Source organism: Spea bombifrons, chromosome 1, assembly GCF_027358695.1.
Source record: "Spea bombifrons isolate aSpeBom1 chromosome 1, aSpeBom1.2.pri, whole genome shotgun sequence".
In the NCBI taxonomy this organism is placed as follows: Eukaryota; Metazoa; Chordata; class Amphibia; order Anura; family Pelobatidae; genus Spea; species Spea bombifrons.
In genome coordinates, this window is record NC_071087.1 from 78,210,697 (window position 1) to 78,232,093 (window position 21,397).

The following is a 21,397-nucleotide window of genomic DNA, read 5'->3' on the forward strand; positions in this document are numbered from 1 at the left end:
TCTTACGACGTATCCCCCATTCCAATTTACATTCCTAAGGATATGCAGTGTCTACTCCTTAACTTTCTCATGGAAGATAACATTAATTGGATCATATATACGCTGAAACATCATTATACATGAATACTCCTTTGTTCTCAATTATAGAGGGAACAAGGACAAAAAGAAATAATCATTATATGATTAAATAAAATAAAATGGCTCTGACTCCATTTTGTGCTCATGTAAATACAGAATATATAGAATACATGTTTTCTAGCATAAAATATCTGACAAGGCCTCCCTTTTCCTTGGGATTTTTGTCAAGGATCTTGGCTGTAACCACAGTCTTCTAGGGTAAATGAAGTCCAGGACACATCCAGCTCAGCTTCAATGTTTATTTTAGAGGAATAAACAGCAGCAGTTATAAGTAGAATAACAGTCTTTTGCTTTAGCACTTGCTTAGGACAAAACAGGTCACAAGTTACCATCAATACAGCTTTGCAGAGAGAAACCACCCCTCAGTTCATCAGCTCTCCTAGCTGGCATAACAGTGGCTTTTTCGTCTGAATCAGGCTCAATCCCTTTTACCTTCTGCCTGCTAATTAATCAGCCACAGCTGAGCTGCTACTTAGTCCACACCTGTGGAGCTCCTGTCCAGAATGCAGGCTCTGGACTGGATCAAAACAGCAATTAGTGCTGTTGGAGCAGGCTACTATTGACCAAGGCTGGTCTAATATACCTGCCATCTATCACTTTACCACAGCTTTTGTCACAATATATATATATATTTTCCCCTTTGAATCCTCACAAAATTGACAGAAAATAGTGACAGAAAAAAGTGACAGAAAAAAGTGACAGAAAATACCCTCCAAATTTATCAATTCAGGTTTCCTGATTTCAGAAATACCTCATTTATATAGAATTTCCATACTTTCCCAGCACTTATAGGGAACATACTATAAAAGGTATACATTATATTTTTCAAAGCTGTAAAATTTTTACATTAGGTATGATGGGATTTTCTCACTCTCCTCCCTGCACCGATCACACTGTGATCTCCACAGACTTGCATGGGGTTCACAGTGTCCGTGATCAGTGCATCATCGGAGCGATCGGATATCCCAGCAGGTTCTAGACAGACCCTGCAGGGAATATCCAGCCCTCCGATGACCTTCCGGGTGACATCAGCAGTGGCATATAGGGGGGCATAAGGCATATATAAGGCATCAGATGAGCATAACTGGCGGCAGGTTGTCAAATAAAAAGCAAATAAAAAACAAGAAATGCATTTTTCGCAATCATAGTTTTTATTAACCCCTTCAGTCCCCTATGGACGTACCGGTAAGTCCAAAAAAGCTGTAACAGCTTTCTGACCGGGCGCTAGAAAGCCGTTACAATTAGAATGCCTGATTGCGCGATCAGGCATTCCCTTCCGGGTCACATCAGTGCTGACGTCACCCGAAAGTTCACGGGAGGACAGGATATACCTTGCAGGGTCTATCTAGACCCTGCTGGGATATCCAATCACTCCGATGTGCACCTGTAACAGTTTACGGCATGAACGCTGGAAAACTGTTACAGTTTGAAATGCCTGATCGGGCATTCCCTTCTGTCCATGGAGGACAGGATATCCCCAGCTGGGTCTGTGTAGACCCCTGATGGGATATTCGATCACGCCGATGAGGGGGGTGTCTGTGTGTGTGTGTGTGTGTGTGTGTGTACACGTGCGCTCCCGGTAGTATGTGCCTAGTTGTATAGTGCTTAACTTGTACACACAATTAGATTTTTGCATATAAGCAAGATTTTACTAAACATTGTCTCTAAAGTCTGCCTTTATAATATGTACCCTAAAAAAGTCCTTACTGAACAGTTGAGAAGGAATAAACATTTAGAAAACGCATGCATTTAAAAAACAATTTTATTCTTTTGTACAGAAATCTCCACAAAATATATTTACATAATAATAAACAGTCCAACTACCTTCAGTTTACAGACACGTGAATGCAAAAATTGTTTTCTCTGGAATACAGTCATGTGATACATGACTGCTACGCAATTATCCATGTATTGAATGAAGCAGGATTTAAAAGACAGTCAGGATTTTACTTATTTCCTATTTGCCTTTAAATAAAGCCTAAAATATTGTAAAATAATCACGAAATTAACAAGGCCTTAACAAATCTCAAGCAAGTAAACCTAAAACTGGAAAAGGCATGGTAAGCATTACAATATATAAAATTCTACAGACATGTACTTGCTGACATTGACTCACAATTCAGATTGCATCTGAAGAGAAGACCTCTGATGTCTCAAAAGATTATGTAACTTTACATCTTTACAGATATAAAAATGGTAAACTCAGGGGTGTAGGTACACAGTACACAAGCATCCAACCTTGTAGACACTAAAAGCTGAAAGTAAAAAGTCCACTAGGGGGCGCTCGTGTGTTCCATTCAATGAAAAATAAAACAGAGAAAAAATATATAGTGTAGGAGTAAAACAGTGTATAATGCCCTGCGTATCGCAGATTTCCCACTCACAGTGTGTTGATGGGGTTCAGTGCGTCGTAGAGATGGCCTTGAGGTCCATATACAGGGATATATACCGAGGAAACAAACCAGAAAAGAATCCAATAGTGTATTATGTATATAGCGCTAGATACGCAACAAGTGGAGATATACTTACACTTAAATAAGTGTCAAGATGCCCGTAATTTCTGGCGATGATCTGGTCACATCCGTGTATTCTTCTGGTTTGAGGGGTCCAATAGTTGGATACCAATGTGTGTGTGGTGTATAGAAACCGCCACTATCCACATAGAAGGTATGTAAAAAGAAATATTTATTCTTAATTAGCAGCCAGCTGGATCCATCTCAGCTGCAGCTTTAAAAAGTTTTTTAAAATAACATAAAAAGTACTGGTACAAATAAAAATACTGATACAAATAAAAAATATATCATAAAAGTCCTTAAAAAAAGTCACTCTACGCGTTTCGCCGTGTGCGGCTTCATCAGGAGTATTTTCTTCTCGTATGTGGAGGTCTTTTTAAATGTGCAGCACCATCTGTTGTGGCGTCTGACGTCAGTCCAGTAATTGCTTCCGGATTCCATTCGTTTGTCTGCCTGTAGAGGTCACTGTCTTCAGCATAACAGATGTCTGCCTGTAGAGGTCACTGTCTTCAGCATAACAGATGTCCCGGTTGGAAGTTTCGTTTCACCATAAAATTAAGGTAAGTGAAAATAATGTTTGTCTCAATCATACTAATAGATTTTTTCGTTTTTTTAGGTTAGAAGGTCACTAGAAGACAGGGCAGATTTATCAGAACAAGAAGAGAAATGGAAAGAGCCGTCACCGTGTAGAATGTGTATTCTCCCTGGCCTGCTTGCCGGTGTATAGATCAGAGACGGGGGGAGGAGGGGAGGGGGACATGGGTCTCTGCAAGAATGTCTGACAACATTTATGGCTTCCAGAGGACGTGGGCAGAAGAACTCTTTAAGGGGTTACAGCCAGAGTACTGGATGTGCTGCTGATAAGGTGAATCATGTGGATCATAAAAAAATTTTTTGTAGATAAATAGAAAATCAAGTAAAGTAAGGTTAAATAGAAATGAAATGAATATCTTGTTGTATAATCATCCAAATCATGTTGGTGGGAAAATCTTTTCAATGAGTGTAATGAAATGGAATAATGCAAATAAATAAATAGCTGATTCTATTGTTATGTTATAGTATGATCTATATTTTGTGAATACATCCATGATGAATGTTAATAAAACCAATAAAATACTCTTTGAAGAGGTTCTTCAAAGAGTATTTTATTGGTTTTATTAACATTCATCATGGATGTATTCACAAAATATAGATCATACTATAACATAACAATAGAATCAGCTATTTATTTAATTGCATTATTCCATTTCATTACACTCATTGAAAAGATTTTCCCACCAACATGATTTGGATGATTATACAACAAGATATTCATTTCATTTCTATTTAACCTTACTTTACTTGATTTTCTATTTATCTACAAAAAATTTTTTTATGATCCACATGATTCACCTTATCAGCAGCACATCCAGTACTCTGGCTGTAACCCCTTAAAGAGTTCTTCTGCCCACGTCCTCTGGAAGCCATAAATGTTGTCAGACATTCTTGCAGAGACCCATGTCCCCCTCCCCTCCTCCCCCCGTCTCTGATCTATACACCGGCAAGCAGGCCAGGGAGAATACACATTCTACACGGTGACGGCTCTTTCCATTTCTCTTCTTGTTCTGATAAATCTGCCCTGTCTTCTAGTGACCTTCTAACCTAAAAAAACGAAAAAATCTATTAGTATGATTGAGACAAACATTATTTTCACTTACCTTAATTTTATGGTGAAACGAAACTTCCAACCGGGACATCTGTTATGCTGAAGACAGTGACCTCTACAGGCAGACATCTGTTATGCTGAAGACAGTGACCTCTACAGGCAGACAAACGAATGGAATCCGGAAGCAATTACTGGACTGACGTCAGACGCCACAACAGATGGTGCTGCACATTTAAAAAGACCTCCACATACGAGAAGAAAATACTCCTGATGAAGCCGCACACGGCGAAACGCGTAGAGTGACTTTTTTTAAGGACTTTTATGATATATTTTTTATTTGTATCAGTATTTTTATTTGTACCAGTACTTTTTATGTTATTTTAAAAAACTTTTTAAAGCTGCAGCTGAGATGGATCCAGCTGGCTGCTAATTAAGAATAAATATTTCTTTTTACATACCTTCTATGTGGATAGTGGCGGTTTCTATACACCACACACACATTGGTATCCAACTATTGGACCCCTCAAACCAGAAGAATACACGGATGTGACCAGATCATCGCCAGAAATTACGGGCATCTTGACACTTATTTAAGTGTAAGTATATCTCCACTTGTTGCGTATCTAGCGCTATATACATAATACACTATTGGATTCTTTTCTGGTTTGTTTCCTCGGTATATATCCCTGTATATGGACCTCAAGGCCATCTCTACGACGCACTGAACCCCATCAACACACTGTGAGTGGGAAATCTGCGATACGCAGGGCATTATACACTGTTTTACTCCTACACTATATATTTTTTCTCTGTTTTATTTTTCATTGAATGGAACACACGAGCGCCCCCTAGTGGACTTTTTGCTGTATTACTTCAACACCCGGAGAGTGTTGCTTAAGGGTTGCAGCTGTGGTTCCAGATACACAAGGAAAGCCATTAAGGTTGATTATTCCTACCATTCACTATCCTATTCCCTATACTGGTTTTTCTCACTTTTTTTACACAGACACTAAAAGCTGGCAAGTTAAAGTTGCTGTGTGCAAAATATGAGCAGAAGGATCATTTGTACCATACATACAAGTCAAATCAGTAGATTCCAGAGAAGATACATTAATGGAATCCGAAAACCAATACAGCGCCCAAACTAAATCAGCAACACCTTCAAAATGTATTTGTTTTATTTTTGCAGGTTTTAGGATAATGGACATTTTAAACAATTTGATACCTATTCAGTATAAAGATCCTATGTAAGTTTCCTTGGTTAAACTAAATAAATTAAAAAAAAAAATGCAGGGATGCATAATATGAACATGAGCAAGATTGTCACTTACTTCGAAGCCACTGGAAATATAATATTAACTTTTCCATTAACCATTTTTCCAATACAAACCGTATCCGTGTATGTGACCTTGGTGGTCAAAACGTGCCCAATATATGGGGGATTACACAATACATTCAAATGTGTGAGGAAAATTGTCTGCATCTTCCGTTTGCCTCCACATGTAGGCGCGGGAGTCACTAGGGACGATTCCCTCTACCCTCCAGACTTTCTTACTCATTAAGTAAATAATGATCTAAGTTGTTTGGCAGTCATGAGTAGGTATGGGGCATCTTTCTCCATAATCCACCACAAAGACAAGTCTTAATCCACCGTTGCTCCCACTGTTTCACAGCTGTGGCCTTGTTTGGGGATTTAAGCATAGTAACACACCCACAACTGAAAAGAGATGGAGAGAAACCAGAAGACAATTCATTTTAAGGACACACTATGTTCAACCAATATTTTTGTTTTTCATTTAAAATTTCCTCAAACCCCCAGTGATATGATAAACCCAAAACCCCAAAAAGTAATTTACCTAGGCGCTACCCATTCCAATGTCTCACAAATCCTTAGCTTGTTAACAAAAGCAGTTTGTGATCCATTCTTACCGAGTACAGGACTTGCATGGTTCTGTAGGGAATGTCCCCAAGTGAAGGCGTCTCAGGTGGTCAATTTTTGGCTGAGTAGGTGATCTGTAGGTTGATACAACAGGTTACACACACCACAACACGAAGTAGTTAGACACATCCAGAACACAAGTGCCTAAAAGAATATTCTGCAATTCAAAGACAGGATGAGCTTACCGTGTGTAGGCATCGTATTGAACCGAGGCATGGCTGGGTGCTCCAGGAGGTTTCCCAAACTGCAGACGCAGTGGAAGCTTGCTTTGTAACCTGCTGATCAGTCCATTCCCAAGAGGAAGCCAGTCCATGGTGGGTATGAGAAGCTGGCTAGGAAGCAGGCAGCACTCATCAATCAATGCCTCATCTGGCTCACATGGGTGAGACTCATCACGGCCTAAAGAAGAGGTGGTACAAATTACATGTAAACTCTAGTGTACGTACTTATCCTAATATGTACAACAGTTTTAGAACCTTACTTTCAACTAGGTTGTAGTTTCAGCAGCCTAACTGGTAAGGGGAAGTTCCAAACTAGTTCTTTGGGGTCTTGAATTGATGATTTATTTATTCTTTACATGGGTTAGCTGTAGGTACAGCCGTGACCACTCTCAATAAACTGCCTAATTATTTTAACTGGTGGGAACCTAGACGCAACATAGAAAATGCTACTGAAAGTCGATGCATGTTCGGTTCGGTTACATGTCTAGACACAATGAGTGACATTTCTATAAAAGTTATTTTGTACTACAGTCAATACTTTGTGCCAAGTAGTTTTTCCCTGGCAGATAACACTTACAGCACAACCAAAGACGGGTGAGTAGGCGAAAGAGCAGGGACATGCTGTCCTGTGTATCTGATGTAGCCGTGTACACAGGGAGACAACTGGGTTTCAGAAGACCCCAAATTCGGATCATCACCATCATTTCCCGTAAAGTACCCAGGGAGCTACCATCACGGAGGAAACTTTGTCCAGGTCGAACTGAGGAGCCCTATGATACAAAAAAGGATTGGTACCAACACAAATGTATCTAGGATACACATATTTGCAAGCAATAGAGTTTAAGCAATTTGGTGGACAAAATGTACTAGTAACCTAGCATTTGCTAAATGAAGTTAGAGAGTAGCATTAAACAAAAGATTGTTAAGATAACTCATTGAGAAGTGCTGTGCAGGAGTCTGTCCAGCAGGGTGGGTATCCCTACACATATTCTGATAACTTCCCCATGGGGCAATCCAGCAGTGTTTCGGGAATAAATAGGTTACAGATTTTGATACCTGGTTTGGAAGGCTGGCAAGCAGATACAGTACAAAGTCGCCAATCCACTGAATTAACTGCTGCAGGGACTGAAGTGTCGGCATATCCAGCACAAACTCTTCAGTCTTCAAATTAATCATCACTTTGTCAATATCTGAGAAAAGAAAACATTACTTAGACCAACCCTAAAACTAGTTCAACCTAACCATAAAAAAAATACAGGGCACGAACTCACCAACATCTGTGAATTTGTTGCAGATCTCAGTGAGCCGATCCCCAGGACTTTTGTCAGGTGTGTTTAGAAAGTGGGGACGGAGCAAGGATTTTAAGGTGCAACTGATGGATATGAGGAAGAGCTTGGCATGGTAGTCACACACTCTAGTAACAGTACTTGGGGAAAGCTTGCAGAGGGATGCTTTCATTGCAAGGATTCTAGTGGAGAGGACCTGAAAACCAAAATATAGGGAAATTATTGCTTACATGGAAAGCCCTTTTCCACTACATAGAATGTTTTCTAACTTTGTGACCCTCAGTGGTCAAAACATTGTAAATAATAGCCACTGACATCTCACCTGTTGAAGGGCTGCATTCTGCCGGGTGTACTCCTCATGCAACTTTTCTACAAGATTGTGCACCATACTTGGCTGAACGTGGAGCAGGATGTCCCACCAGTCGTATCCAGTGACCATACAGTATTCCAAGAGGAAAAGCAAGTGACGCAGAGAGGTGGTCATATCCAGAGGGTGTCCCATTGAGGGGGAGACTCGAAGCATGCTTAACTAGGAAGATTAAGGTCCGGAAAATTACCCAAATGTATATAAAGCCAACAGCATTATATTTTTCTGTGACCTTCTGTGGATTTACAACAAAGCCTACAAATACTTTGTATATACTTGAGTTTTATGACATTAAATGCATGTCTCTGTATGTCTCAAAATGCAACATAACATACGGGGCTGCAAGCGTCCCGAGCTTCAGGTATGTTTTATACTGCCATCAGTATTGTTAATTACATCTACCAATCTGCTGTGTCACAAGTGGCATTTTGAACTAAAGTCATAACTACTCAATAGGCAGTTGCTTTTCTCCACTTACCTTTCCTTGGGTGTCCAGTCCAACCAAAGCCAATGAAGTCCAAGACATTTGCAAAGCTTTAAAGTGAACACAAGGGGTGGGTGAACGCTGGCGTTTCAGGCTAGGCTCCTCAGATGGCCGCATGGAGGAGCCAAATAAGACTGCCATTGTCTGCAGAGACAGTCTGTGTACAATATGCACGTTGCCATCATGGAAAGCCAGCGCCAAGCCTAAGGACATGCAGTAATACAATAATTTACAGTAACAAAATAAAAATAAAATGTAAACGTTTTAATTCAACACAAACCTTTTCTCCAAGTTTATTTTGAGTCATCTATTTTGGGCTTTATAATTATATTGATCTGCTAGTTAATCATGCAATATGTGACTGCGTATTCTCTTCCAAAACTACAACTGAGATTTCATTTCATGAACTCTGTAGGGGTGTTTCAGATATAAGCCACTAAAATATATTCTGAATTACTGTTTTTGGATAGTATAATGAAAAGATGTTCTTTAATAATATAAGGCTATGGTTAAACTTAATTAGGACAATATATGTTCTACTATTTTTACAAATAGATACCAGCAAAATAACGCGCCAAGTAATTGTGAAAAGTAAAACAAAGTCTTCAGAACTTTTTTTCCTGTGTTTTTTTACATTTCTAGTTATACTGTAGATCCTGCAGAGTACATATGAGAAATATATTTCAATGGACCCGTTATATACCTTAAGACAGAAACCAGAACTATAGGTAAACAATTAAGCGCTAAAAATAGTTAGCTGGACAACATAGTCATTGACAACAACTATCTGGATTATTCTAAAACACCACAACCATCTTCAAACATCAACATTTTCTAGCAGACTATAATTGCCAAGACAGTAGTAGTAGTAGAAGTACACCAGTAATGTAAGCGTAATTAAACCAAGGATCATCGAGTTATGCATCCACATGTAATCCTGTTGATGGGAAAAAAAAGGTCTAGTAATTTCTATATGAAAAAATATAATAGAAGATATTTTGTGCCCATGAAATATTAGGTAGTTAACCTTTTTTATTTTTGGACATAGTTTTTCTTGAGCACTCAAAGGCTTGTGCTGAAAAGAAGGCAGAGAACATAATACGGCATAATATATAACTCACCTAACCCAGGGTAGAACTTGGTCTCATTAGCCACCTTAATGTCAGTGTTGGTGAGGGAGATAGGCAACTTTGGAAGTGCCACAGCAGACACACGTTCCAGCTCATTGGTAGCTGACAAAATACGCCATTTCAGGATCATTGGCTGCTTATCACTTACTAGAAGAGACAAGGGGTAGACAGGGAGTCACAAAAATAAACTATTGGCACTTCTGTCAACAGAGGAGACACAGAAATCAGACATTGGACAGTAATATGGCAGGTAAGGCCAATTACTTACCTCCTGGGGACAACTGCTGAAAGATGTTATTAAGGGGCAAACCCTCTTTGCGCAAGGACCAACACTCTGCTACACTGGAACACTGATTAGAGGCACAAAGGAGAACCTGCAAAAAGCAAGGGAATTTGTGGCAATCTGCACCATGGGGATATTACAAACATTATTCTAAAATGACCAATGCTACACTTCTAAATTGAGATTTATTATGTCTGTACCACCCTCTTTACATTTACACGCATTTCCCTTACAATGACCGTAGTGTTCAAAAAGATATCGAGAAACCAGGCTCATTTCTGCAGCTGGGTAAATCTTTTGAGACTTTTTCCTCGTACCCTTACTGACCTGTTCAGACATATCTCGGGCAAGGAATTTCAGATGAGTTACAGCTGGGAACTTGTCCTTGCGTGCAGGATCTGTAGTACAACGCATGAAGAGCGAAGGCAGGATCTCTGTGTCAATTTTGCACTTTTCGCTCACGACAGAAACACACACTTTATAGAACTGCACTGGGGATGTGCTGCTCCCATCACAAGTGGCCACAACAATGTTTCCACCACCAGTGAAAGCAATATCAGCCAGCGCCACACGACAACGAAGTCGACACAGGCTTTCTGTGGCTGTAAGCACCTGTCCATTGGGCTTTAGCAGAGATACTGTGACAAGGCCACTAACAGTCACTGCAATCCAGCCTTCCATAGGTTTCCCTCCAAATAGTGTAAGTGATGGGGAAAACTTTACACGTGAGAACTTCTCCCCAAAACTGGAGACACCTGACTGCAAAGGAAAGAAAAAATATAAAAGAGGCTGTAGGGGGGAGAAAAGGGGAAAATATGCAGACAATGTGTGAGGATGAGACATTTAGTAAGTGACAAATAATTGCCATGACATTTGAGGGAAAGACCAAATGGAAATTCACACTGGCTAGTACTGGTACCCATAGAGCCTCCCCACTCACCTTCTCAACATGTAGGGCAAGCTTAACTCCATTATGCAACCATGACAAAGCCACAATGGGGTCCCCATCAACTTCACTACCAACCAGGCTCTGCCAGCTGTTAGCCAAATGATCAGTCATGCCCCAACACTTAATATGTCCATCTGCATCAGCAGAAAGCAAACGGGATCCTAAGGTACCAATGAAAAACAGGGAACAAAAGAAGAGTTAAAGACAACCACACTATGATGCATTTCTTGTAAACTAAGTCATTTGTTTAAATAACACCCCCCACACACTACATCCAACTAGGGGTAGCTGAATTTCTTACCAGATTGGTCCCACTCTAAGCTGGTGATCACCTCCTGATGGCCTGAGTTGATAGAGTAAATGTCCCAAGGATGTTCTGTATCCAGGATGTGAATCATGTATGTGAGATCTGAAATAAAATGAGCCACAACCCACTGGTGTTTGATTTATAAGTGCAGAATTACTTAAATGTTATTATGTACATCAGAAAGATGCAAGTAGCAACTGGAAGACTGCTTCACAAAAGCCACCATGATAATTGCAAAAAAAATCTAAAATTTTACAAATGTGAGCTGGCTACAGAAGATGACATTTGTAACCTAAAATATATACAAATCGCAGGGCTCGACAAATTTGGCTTGGATCTAGGATCTTGGATTTTCATATAGTACCCAACCTGACGCCCAGGGCTTGTCGAGCCTTGCCATACACTAGAATACATTAACACCGTACAGTAACAGACACACGCATAACACTCTTATGCTCACAAACACTAACAAACTACAGTAACACATACACTCTCTGACATTATATGCTGACATACACACTCTACACTAATGCCATAGTGTAACAAAAACACCATACGCAGTAACATCCCCTGAGATTCACATGTGTATGGCCAAAAAGCTCCCTTACACACGTTTTTGTTTCCTTAAATTATTTCTGGGCTGTGCGCAATAAAGAAAATTATCTATTTCACCCACAGGAATGAGTACAAGATATTGAATTATTTTATTTTATAACTTTTTCAATTTTTATTATTTTTCTTTATTTTTCCCCAACTTGTTCACTGCGGCATGGCTAGTGCTTTACTTGGGGTATCCCTAAATCATTTTGTGTTTTCTTACAATTTTTAATTATTCGAAATTATGTTTTTCACCCTTTTTTTTTTTTTTTTTCTTTCTTTAAGACAATATTTGGTTTTATAACCCTCCTTACATATCACAGTAATTACGAAACATACAAAATATTCTAGTTAGGACCCCAAATTTTCACGCTACAGTAAAGCTGTGGGCAACTTTGCCCAACAGAAAAAAATGCATATAAAAAGGCACAACACTTTCCTTTCAGAAAAGGGTATTAGACACAATGACACAAAAGACTAAGTAAAAGAATTTTAGAATTAAATGGCATTACATAAAAAGGTAGTCCAGGTAGTAGTAATTAACAAGGTCACCCCCATCATGGCCATGACTAAGATTTTAGGACATTTATAAAACGGGTTACCTTTGTCCTCCTCATTGCGCTGATCAGAGGTAAATGCAATTAGGTTTCTGCAAGACCAGGCACACACCAGTGGGATGGATGGACAATGAGTGGCCCGAGGTCTCCGGTCCCATTCACATATATATGCCACATCCATTGTGGCTGAAGTTTAGAAAATACTATGTAATGAAGACTGTTTTCTGAAAGCAAAAATGAATGAGAACGTAAAGAACTGCAGAAGGAATGTCTTCCTGTGCAATTTAAACATTCGCTACGATCCAATAGAACGATTAATGAATGAGATACAACAATATACATTCATTTAAAATAAACAGTGAAGCACGAAGAAAACGAAGGATCAACCGATAATTAGGAAGGGGGAAATACTAACATATACAACCACAACTAGTCTGCGTCTCACACGAACCACCACGGCGCACTCTGATGATCTCATGAATAATTTGCATAGCTGACTTTCCCGACATGCATTGGTACGGTAACGTGTATTGCTCGGATCGAAATTATGATAATCTTGTTAAATACCGAATTTATTTAATTGACGTGAGTGCTAAAGTCGATATTTTATAAAGTAAAATATAATTATGCGGTTCAAGATATTACATTGATCACACAAACTGTAAAAGATTTTCGTTAGTGAACTATTTATAGCGAGTGGGCGACCGTTGTAGACGTGCTCGCTTCGGCAGCACATATACTAAAATTGGAACGATACAGAGAAGATTAGCATGGCCCCTGCGCAAGGATGACACGCAAATTCGTGAAGCGTTCCATATTTTTCACAAACTTTTTCCTCAAAAATTTAATTAAGTATGGTCGCAACCTCGCTGACACTATAAAAGCTTTCTGTGACTCATTTCCAAGTGCTCAAATTCTATTTGGTGTATTACAGCGCTCCATAGTAATATTTGTCCCAATAATAAACATGAAAATATAATAGGCATTTGCATCAATAACTCACTTGACCTTGTCTTAAATAATTGCTCAGTTCCACAAACCATCTCTCCTCACTCGTTTAGTGAACCCACACAAATTATATATTTTTTTTTCAGGACAAGAAGGACTTTCTTCAGATACCATAGTTTTGATCATATTATCTAATTGTCCATAAAAAAAATTATAAAAGAAGATGAAAAATGTAAAAAAAACCCCCCACATTTTCTGACTTTGACCCCAAAAATCTTTTACTCATCCAAAAAAGCGAATGAAAAAACCTACTAAATAGATTCTACTATTTGTCCTGAGTTTAGAAATACCCAATGTTTTTAAGTTTTTTTTTTTTGCTTTTTTCTGCACGCTATTACTAAATCTGGTAATTCTTCCCCCCATGTGCCATTTTGGGTATCTTTGAAGCTGGCCAACGCAATTTACCCCATCAAATCATATATTTTTGAAAATTAGACACCCCAGGGTATTTCAAATTCTAGAATTTTAACTCTTTCCATGCACTAATTCTACCACCAGTCTTTGTCAAACTTTGTGGTAGTAATTTATTTTGTGTTTTTTATCACTAAAATTGAGCTTCAGGTATGGATTTACAGCTCCTGGTATATGGCACACACCCCAAAATGTGTTCAGCAACATCTCCCAAGTACAGTGATACCCCCCATGCGTGGGGTTGTTTGGGAGGTAAAATGCCACATTTAGGAAGTGCACATTTTTTAACTTGGAACTTTTACATCTGGTCCTACTGCCCCCATGTCCTAATAGGACCATCTTTGAAGCCGGTTATTTCAATTTACCCCATCAAACCATATATTTTTGAAAACTAGACACCTCACGGTATTTCAAATGCTAGTATTTTAACCCTTTCCATGCATGAGATTCTACCACCGGCCTTTGCCACACTTTGTGGTAGTATTTTTTATTGGTATGTTTTTCACACAAATTGTACTTTGGGTATACATTTATAGCTCCAGGTATATGTCACTATCAAACAACACCCCAATGTGTGGTCAGCAACATCTCCCGAGTACAGTCATACCCCACATGCATGGGTTTGTCTGGTGTTTGGAAGTGAGCTTTCCCCCCCCCCATTTTGGTCAGTCTGTGTCTATGCCCTATCTTTGCGCACAGCCACTCCAATTTACCCCATAAAACCATTCATTTTTTAAAAAAATTAGACACCCCTTGGGTAATTGAAATGCTTTTATTTAAATGTGTCCATGTCAGGATTTTTGTGAAGATACAGCGCTAATTTTAGCACTTGCACATAATAATAAACTTTATTTTTTTATTTTATTTATTTTATTCTTTTTGGACTTTTTTTTACATTTTGCTGGAACTGGATGGTTCCTCTGATGCATAATAATTTTTAAATGTTACCATTTTTTAAGCTTTTTTTTCCTTTTTTTATTTTTTTTTAAATATTTTACTTATCACATGGTGATTAGAAAGCTGGGCTCCATTGACTTGTATGGTTGAATGCAGTACCTGTATTCAACCTGCAAGTGGATCTAGAGTTCTCTAGAGAGACCATCTAGCAAACTTTTTCAACTTCATGTTTTTTTTACAGGACGGCCGCCATCTTGCGGATGGCGAAGATCACTTGCAGTAGCGGATGTGACCGCTCTCCGGAGCGGTCACAGCCCGTCCTGGGGTAAGTGTTTGGTGTCGCTGAATGCCTCCTGATCGAGGCATTCCAGCGACACCATTGAAGTTTAGGAGGTGATCGTTGATCGCCTCCTAAACTCTTTTAAAACGGGCGTCCTCCGCCATACAATGTATGGTGGATGTTGACGCCCCGGGGAGGGGCCAGACATGGCCCCTGATGCCGATCTCGGCGTTACTGAATGCCTCGACATCGAGGCATTACAGCAACGCCGTTCAAGCGAAGAAAGTGATCGTCATAAGGCACGTCATAGATCGTTAACTGATCGTTTTGCATGAAATGCCTGACCCGGCAATGGACGTTAAGGGGTTAATGTCTAAACCTTGGCAACAAAAGTGAGTACACCCCTAAGTGGTAATGTATATATATAATATCCAACAATAGTTACTGGCACTCCAGGGACTTCTTCAAATAACTACACGAGAAACTCTCGTTCTAATCAACGTTTCAGTCTATTTATTGTAGACTTTCATCAACTGGAGTTTCCTGTGTAGTTATTTGAAGAAGTCCCTGGAGTGCCGGTAACTATTGTTGGATATTATATGATTTGCTGTTACAGCTACTTGGCACCGGGCAGAAAAAGTGGTGTTTGGAGTCCAATTGTTAATCTTGCCTGGGACAGTCCGGCAAAGGAACTTTAGATCCCAGACAGCCTCATTGAAAGCGCTGTTTTTTTTTAATATATATATATATATCTTTTTTTTGATGCAGAGGAGAGAGAGGGGGGCCTAGCCAACTGGGGCACTGGGGCACAGTCACAGATCTTTAACTAGCTTCTTTTGCACCCAGAGGCAAGAATGGAAAATTGCGCCCCCACGGCTATTTTAACAGAGGCTATTTTAGTTACACTGCCTTTACACACAAAAGCTAGCCTTGTCCCCACTTGAAGCCACTCCCCAGGAGTGGGAGTGATCTCAGTTGCTCTTCTCATAAGGCTGTTGGGGTAGCTTTTCCTGGGACGTAAAGTCATACATATTTACATACACTCTTACACATACATATATGTACAATCGCTACCCATACTTACACTAACACACATATACACACATACATACTCCCTCACTCATTCCTTTACCTTCCCCATGGTAAGCAGTCTCACTTTCACTGTGACTGTGGTGTCTTGTACCATAATTTCCTGAAGAAGAATTTTTGACTAGCCCAGATATCCCAGGTTATGGTATCCCTTTACAGACATGAAAAGGATATGCTTAATAGTAAAGTGAAGGGCGACTATGAAAAGGACAATATCTATATCAATAGTGTGAAGAAACCTCCTTGTACCCTGGCTGGGTACCTCAGTCAGTGTGGGGAAGATGGTAAACACGAGCAGTTCCCTGACCGAAAACCTGCTGGATATCAGATCTTAGTGCAAATACTGGCTATGGAGGTTTGTCCTGAAAGTCCTCACCTGATGGAGAGTAACACCACACATAAACCCCCTCCCAAAATGCAGGTGTCTCATATCTGCGTCCGAGCCTTTAGGTTCTCTGATACTTGTGGCACTCTTTTCCATGGGCAAGAAGTAGTCCCAATTGACTCTCTGCACCCACCTCCCCAAAAACAGAACCCCTTCCAAGGCTCATAGTCTGTAGGTAGGAGGCTGGCCCTGAGGCCCCTCCACAGAGGCTTCTGTGACAAATAGTGGTTGAGTGTTCTTGTAGTTGTAATGGTATTACAGTTTGACCAACCCCTGACTGAAATAAGTGATTATTGTTAAAATATAACAATATAACAATATTAGCTTATTAAATCACGCATAAAATGCATTTTCTTTGTAGTGGATTCTTTCAAATTACCATCTCCTTTTTGGTATTATTTAATGCTACAGAAGAATCAGGTTAGAATGTTTTATGCTTTCTTTTGCGTGCTTTTCATGACTTTTCGTATTTGCTCTGAATGTAAGGCAAAATGTATCTTTTTACTTGTACAACTTTAATCAGTTTGAGGGAGTAACCTAATGGGAAATAACCAGGTATTATATGGTGATGGTTGGTCTCCAGGGCTGGACAGGGGCTAAAAAAGTAGCTCTGGCACTAAAGGCCAGTCAGTGCACGATAAAATGATATAAGTGTTACCATCTGCTGGATGCGTGTGGCTACCGTCGGCTGTATACTTAAAGAAGGAATGTGCTGTACAAGTGTCAATAAAGATATATTGGAGGGACCACTGTTCCGAGTAATTCTCCTGGAGGTATTTAGTATAAAGGGACACTCTACCAATTGTGTACTTATTAAGTATATTAATATTTATGTCTATTGATGGCATCTGAGGCAGTAAACTGTCCCTTCATTTCTGCAGCAACCAGCTAAATTAGATAAGATACAATGGTGGGAAGTAACTCGGCTCTGGCATGAGTAGATGAATTTCAATCTGTAATTTTCACAGCAGTTGGCTTAACAATTACTTTTTCAGGCTGTGCCAGTTAGAGTACTCCATCTGTCAGCAGGCATTCATTTTTGTACCCAGACAGTATCACTTAGTGCAAAGCTGTATGCTTGCCAAGTTTTTATTTGTAAAGGGTCAATGCAAAATTACATCAATTTATTGAAATTACATTTTCCAAAATTATTTCTTATAAAAATCTAATAACCTCCTTCCAAGGATGATCACTTCAAGTTAGATAGATGTCATAACCACAAAAACATGAAATCAGAAAATTTACTGTGTCTAATACAAATTATTATTTTCATAAAGGTTAAGTTAAACGGACACAAGCATGTAGCTCATCATAAACTAAGTATATCAAAATTTAGAAACAATTTCTTTAATCTCCACTTTTTCAATTTAAATCTCAAAGGACTACATACTTAATTTGTGGACAGTTTTATTGTGTTCATTTTGGTTACGCAATATAGGACACAATGCTGATCATGTCTACATCATGGGGCAAAGGGGCAGCTCCAAAACTTTACAGCCGTCAGACAAGGTATTGAGGCCATCTCTTATGCCATTGATTGATTTTAGACTTGGATCTAGGAACAAAAGGTGCAATTGTTAAACTAGTCATGTCTCACTTGTAAACGTCTCACCTCTTCGTTCGTTGATGGGGTTTCCATAGGTCACAGCAGTCCCTAAAAAGCTTCTTAATATGGTAGTACCATCTCTGATGTGAACTGATAGTGTTTTTAGGCCATAATGCTACACCGTGGTAGGAATTACTTCAGAAGTTAATGGCAGAACGAGTGCTCAGCAAATTCAGACACTGTGATTCTTTAAATTTAGATCCAAGAGACTGATTTACCCAGCCCTTCTGAATGCTTCACAGAATACAGTTAGATGGTAATCATTGGAGATGATTCTCAAGATGATGCATTTATCAACATACCTTTTTCCGTGAGAAAAAGTTTCAAGTTTATGCAATATTCACACGATGAATAATGCCTCCAGTTTATTATATAGACATTTTCTAAATAATTGAACATTGCCTTTATTCAGTAATATAAGCTTATTTGAGCAAGTCCCTCCTTACCTTTTGTTTATGTAAGTGCAAATTATGTTGTGTACGTTACATTTATTTATATAGCACCAGCAGATTCCGCAGCAACAACTAGATTTGTCACCCCGCTGGTAATCATTCCCTTGAAGCTGGTGCTGGCATAAGTAAAATACCAGCAATGCGACACATTTTTTGTGTGACAGAGAAGCAGGAAGCAGACTTACGCAAAATCCGTCAGCAGGCATTCATTTTTGTACCCAGACAGTATTACTTAGCGCAAAGCTGTATCTGCTTGCCAAGTATATATTTGTAAAGTCAATGCAAAATTACAACAATTTGTTGAAATTACATTTTCCAACTGCTCCAAAAAATATTTCTGATAAAAATCTATTACCTCCCTCTAAGGATAATCACTTCAAGTTAGATGAATCTCATAACCACAAAAACGGGAAATCAGAAAATGTACTGTGTCTAATACAAATGATTATTTTCATAAAGGTAAAGTTAAAAGGACACAAGCATGTAGCACATCAGAAACTAAGTATATCAAAATTTATATATATTTAAAAAAAAAATTCTTTAATCTCCACTTTTTCAACTTAAATCTCAAAGGACTACATACTTAATTTGTGGACAGTTTTATTGTGTTCATTTTGGTTACACAATATAGGACACAATGCTGATCATGTCTACATCATGGGGCAAAGGGGCAGCTCCAAAACTTTACAACCCTCAGACAAGGTATTGAGGCCATCTCTTATGCAATTGATTGCTTTTATACTCCGGTCTAGGAACAAAAGGTGCAATTGTTAAACTAGTCATGTCTCACTTGTAAACGTCTCACTTGTAAACGTCTCACCTCTTCGTTCGTTGATAGAGTTTCCATAGGTCACAGCAATCCCTAAAAAGCTTCTTAATATGGTAGTACCATCTCTGGTGTGAACTGAGTGTTTTTAGGCCATAAGGTTACACCGTGGCAGGAATTAATTCAGAAGTTAATGGAAGAACGAGTGCTCAGCAAATTCAGACACTGTGATTCTTTAAATTTAGATCCAAGAGATTAATTTACACAGCCCTTCTGAATGCTTTACAGAATACAGTTAGATGGCAATCATTGGAGATGATTCTCAAGATGATGCATTTATCAACAGACCTTTTCCCTTGAGGAAAAAGTTTCAAGTTCATGCAATATTCACAGGATGAATAATGCCTCCAGTCTATATATAGGCATTTTCTAAATAATTGAACATTGCCTTTATTTGAATTACAATAATTCAGTAATATAAGCTTATTTGAGCAAGTCCCTCCTTACCTTTTGTTTATGTAAGTGGAAATTATGTTGTGTACGTTACATTTATTTATATAGCACCAGCAGATTCCGCAGCAACAACTAGGTTTGCCACCCCGCTGGTAATCATTCCCTTGAAGCTGGTGCTGGCCAGCAATACAAAGCATTATTTTTTGTGTGACAGAGAAGCAGGAAGCAGACTTATGCAAAATGGCAGAGCTTCCTCTTCAGCAGTCAGCACCAATAGAGAGACAGGTGAGGGACTATGAAGCCATCTACCACCTCTCTCTTCCCAGCTACTGCATGCCATTCCTCTGAGTGTCTTTGTTTTGACACACTGTCCCCGCTTTCTCTGGTCTGGCCCACCCCAAGTTGCATCTGCTGGTGATCCTAGCTCTGTCCACGGTAGAACTAGATGGGAGTGAGTGGTTGTAATGAGAGTAAGGTGTAATGTGTGAGTGAGCATGAGAGTGATTGAGAGTGTGAGAGAGTGTGAGAGTGTAAAAAAAAAAAAAAAAAAAAAAATGCGAAATGGGAGGTATGATGTACCACCGTACCGTCCGTGTCTGGCTTTCTATATAATGATAGGAATTATAGTGTACCACCCTCAGTGTCTGGATGACTATATAATAATAGGAGTCATGCTGTACCACCGCCTGTGTCTAGTTAAAAATGTAATGATAGGAGCTGTGGTGTACCTCTGTCAGGGAATACCTGTGCTGAGGAACATGAAGCTCCATCTCATAAGGTCACGCAACATTGAATGTATGTCCCTTTTGCTGCTCCACCCTCGCAGACCCACAACTATAGCCAGTATCTCCCCTCACAGCCATCTCTGCAGCCTCTTGTGCGCCTGCATGTATGCAGAAGCATCGGGGGTGACATGACCTCCTGGAGCTCAGACTCCAGAAAATGTTGTTGAGCAAGAGCCTTACCGAGAGGAGACCAAGTGTTTAATCTTGGAGCTGGGTAAATCCGGTGGATAAAATCTAGGCTTATCCTGTGTCTGTGTGTAATCTGGGTGCTAAGGCAAATCCTGTGGGGGCAAATCCTACGTGTGCAATCTGAGTGCCAGAGTTGGCCCTTTACGTCCCGTAACCTATGCCTGTAATCCAGGGTTTCCATGCATTATTTATCTCATCCATACCTTTTATGTTGAATTTGTATGTGATCTTCAGTTGCTCCCCTTATATGCCACTCCTATATGCCACTCTGCCTCCCTGATATGCCTTATACCCTCCTATATGCCACTCTGGCATAAAGGGGGTTAAAAGACACGGGGCACACTGCCTCCAGAAAAGCCTTATGCTACCCATGCAACACCCCCCCCCCCAGACTTACCAGTGCTTGTGACTCCCTAGTGTCTGGTGGGGGCAGTGGGTGCTCCGCCGGAACTTCTATGAGCACAGGAAGGTCATGCATCATAGAAGCTACAGCAGACGCACAAGCAGTAGCAGGGGTTGCCCGTGTTCATCGAGCAGACGTTCGCCGGCTGGCAGAGAAGAGAATTCCCTGCACCACTGCGGGGAATTCTCTTCTCTGGCATCTTGGGAAGGTATGCGCGTAGACAACCTCGGGCTGGCGGCGCTTGGTGATAGACGCTC

At 39.7% G+C, this 21,397-nt stretch overlaps 1 protein-coding gene, 1 long non-coding RNA gene and 1 other non-coding gene across 3 annotated transcripts in view; 1 reads left to right on the top strand and 2 right to left on the bottom strand.

Annotated features, from left to right (window-relative positions):
- LOC128492133 (uncharacterized) overlaps nucleotides 1-21,397 on the bottom strand; it is a 137,398-nt gene that overhangs the window by 41,495 nt on the left and 74,506 nt on the right. The gene's annotated exons all lie outside the window — the stretch shown is intronic.
- MED16 (mediator complex subunit 16) lies at nucleotides 5,779-12,877 on the bottom strand. Its single transcript, XM_053464516.1, has 15 exons — nucleotides 12,838-12,877; nucleotides 12,462-12,640; nucleotides 11,257-11,364; nucleotides 10,947-11,116; nucleotides 10,334-10,765; nucleotides 9,992-10,097; nucleotides 9,715-9,870; nucleotides 8,588-8,796; nucleotides 8,065-8,271; nucleotides 7,728-7,938; nucleotides 7,513-7,646; nucleotides 7,034-7,226; nucleotides 6,421-6,634; nucleotides 6,226-6,309; nucleotides 5,779-6,013 (listed from the first exon to the last, which is right to left on the bottom strand). The coding sequence occupies exons 2-15, from the start codon at nucleotides 12,595-12,597 to the stop codon at nucleotides 5,887-5,889; spliced, it is 2,487 nt and encodes an 828-aa protein (XP_053320491.1). The 5' UTR covers nucleotides 12,598-12,640; nucleotides 12,838-12,877; the 3' UTR covers nucleotides 5,779-5,886.
- Nucleotides 13,132-13,238, top strand: LOC128468791 (U6 spliceosomal RNA). Its single transcript, XR_008345900.1, has one exon. It is a non-coding gene; the product is annotated as a U6 spliceosomal RNA (small nuclear RNA).